General features: G+C 37.8%; 1 protein-coding gene across 8 annotated transcripts in view; it reads left to right on the top strand.

Annotated features, from left to right (window-relative positions):
* Positions 1-1,946, top strand: part of PTPN13 (protein tyrosine phosphatase non-receptor type 13) — a 210,411-nt gene that overhangs the window by 168,118 nt on the left and 40,347 nt on the right. For all 8 annotated transcript variants that reach the window (XM_017545145.2, XM_017545146.2, XM_017545144.2 and 5 more), the window contains 2 exons: positions 1,119-1,333; positions 1,446-1,544. In XM_017545145.2, the coding sequence (XP_017400634.1) occupies positions 1,119-1,333; positions 1,446-1,544 (314 nt within the window). The remainder of the gene's footprint in view (positions 1-1,118; positions 1,334-1,445; positions 1,545-1,946) is intronic.

Raw genomic sequence — 1,946 nt, 5'->3', positions numbered from 1 at the left:
AACCTCCGCCTCCTGGGTTCAGGCAATTCTCCTGCCTCAACCTCCTGAGTAGCTGGGATTACAGGCACGTGCCACCATGCCCAGCTAATGTTTTGTATTTTTAGTAGAGATGGGGTTTCACCATGTTGACCAGGATGGTCTCGATCTCTTGACCTCGTGATCTACCCGCCTCGTCCTCCCAAGTGCTGGGATTACAGGCTTGAGCCACCGCGCCCGGCAGTAATTTTTGTATTATTAGTAGAGACAGGGTTTCACCACATAAGCCAGGCTGGTCTCGATCTCCTGACCTCAGGTGATCCACCCTCTTCAACCTCCCAAAGTGCTGGAATTACAGGCATGAGCCATCATGACCAGCCCCATCAGTCTTTCTTTAAATAGATTTGGAATTTTTTTACCACCCAAACCAACCATGAGCAAGGACTTTAAATATGTTTTTAAATTGTTTTCTGGTTATTTCTGGTTATTTATTTTGCTGATAAGAAATTTATTGAAACATCATTGTGATTCATCTGAGTTAAATTACACCTCCCTAGAATATTACAATGTCAGTTTATTTCCACATAACCTCCTCTAACATTTATTTTACTCTTCTTTTCATCCTTCTCACACTGTATACCTGAATTTCTCCCATACCTGGCCTTCTGTGGAATTTCCCCTTATTTTTTTATCTGTTATCATACTGTGTTTTGTTTTTGTAGAGATTGGATTTCGCTATGTTGCCCAGACTGGTATCAAACTCCTGGGTTCAAGACATCCTCCTACTTCGCCCTCCCAAAGTACTGGGGTTATAGGCATGAACTACTGTCCTGACCATAGTGTCCTTTAAAACACACAAGTTTGATGCATGATTTCATTCTCAGAATCCTACTTTCAGAACTCTCCTTCCTAATCAAACAGCTTAGTTCATGCAGTTAGTTGATAGAATTTCTTAATGATAGAAATAGACTGTAAGATATGGCTTGAGTGTACTATAAGAGTGCAATAAGTATATAGAGAGCTATAAATATTATGAGAAAATAGGCTTTTTAAAATTTGTCTAGAAGTACATATGTTTGTATGTTCATATGTAAACACAGCATGTTAACAATATCTAAATTTTTTCATATCTTTTTCTCCAGAAAATACATTTGAGGTAAAACTGCTTAAAAATAGCTCAGGTCTAGGATTCAGTTTTTCTCGAGAAGATAATCTTATACCGGAGCAAATTAATGCCAGCATAGTAAGAGTTAAAAAGCTCTTTCCGGGACAGCCAGCAGCAGAAAGTGGGAAAATTGTTGTAGGAGATGTTATCTTGAAAGTGAATGGAGCCTCTTTGAAAGGACTATCTCAACAGGTGAGCCCCTAGCATGTAGAATATAGCATTTTTAATGAGATGAAGGGCCTTTCAGGCTGGTTTCTAATGCTAGTTTAACTGTACCTTCATTTGTCATTCATGGTACCCCCAGGAAGTCATATCTGCTCTCAGAGGAACTGCTCCAGAAGTATTCTTGCTTCTCTGCAGACCTCCACCTGGTGTGCTACCGGAAATTGATACTGCTCTTTTGGTGAGACTTATGAAACTAATTTACATTTTTATAGAATATCAGTTTCACAACTAATTCAGCTGTAGTGTTTTCATCATGAATTGTTCTCCTGGGTTTCATACCTAGCTACTTCTTTAGGTAGGCATGTTATCTTGTGTGTGACAACTTCTTTGAATGTATTCCATATTTGTATGATAATATAAAGTAATTCAATTCACCTTCTCTTCTCCTCTTTCCAATTCTATAATTCTAGGATTTGGGGAATTTATTTTCTAAGCACAAATAGAAATAGTAAAATACATAAAGTATGGTTACAAAAACCTTTTGTCCATTTTTCCATTGAACCAAACAAGGAAGAGTAAGTAAGTCTTATTCTGAGCTAGTTTGGATTAAAATGAGAATTCTTCAGAATTTTAGCCTTTA

This window comes from Cebus imitator, unplaced genomic scaffold, assembly GCF_001604975.1.
Source record: "Cebus imitator isolate Cc_AM_T3 unplaced genomic scaffold, Cebus_imitator-1.0 Scaffold177, whole genome shotgun sequence".
In the NCBI taxonomy this organism is placed as follows: domain Eukaryota; kingdom Metazoa; phylum Chordata; class Mammalia; order Primates; family Cebidae; genus Cebus; species Cebus imitator.
This window is presented reverse-complemented; position numbering and strand designations above follow the sequence as displayed.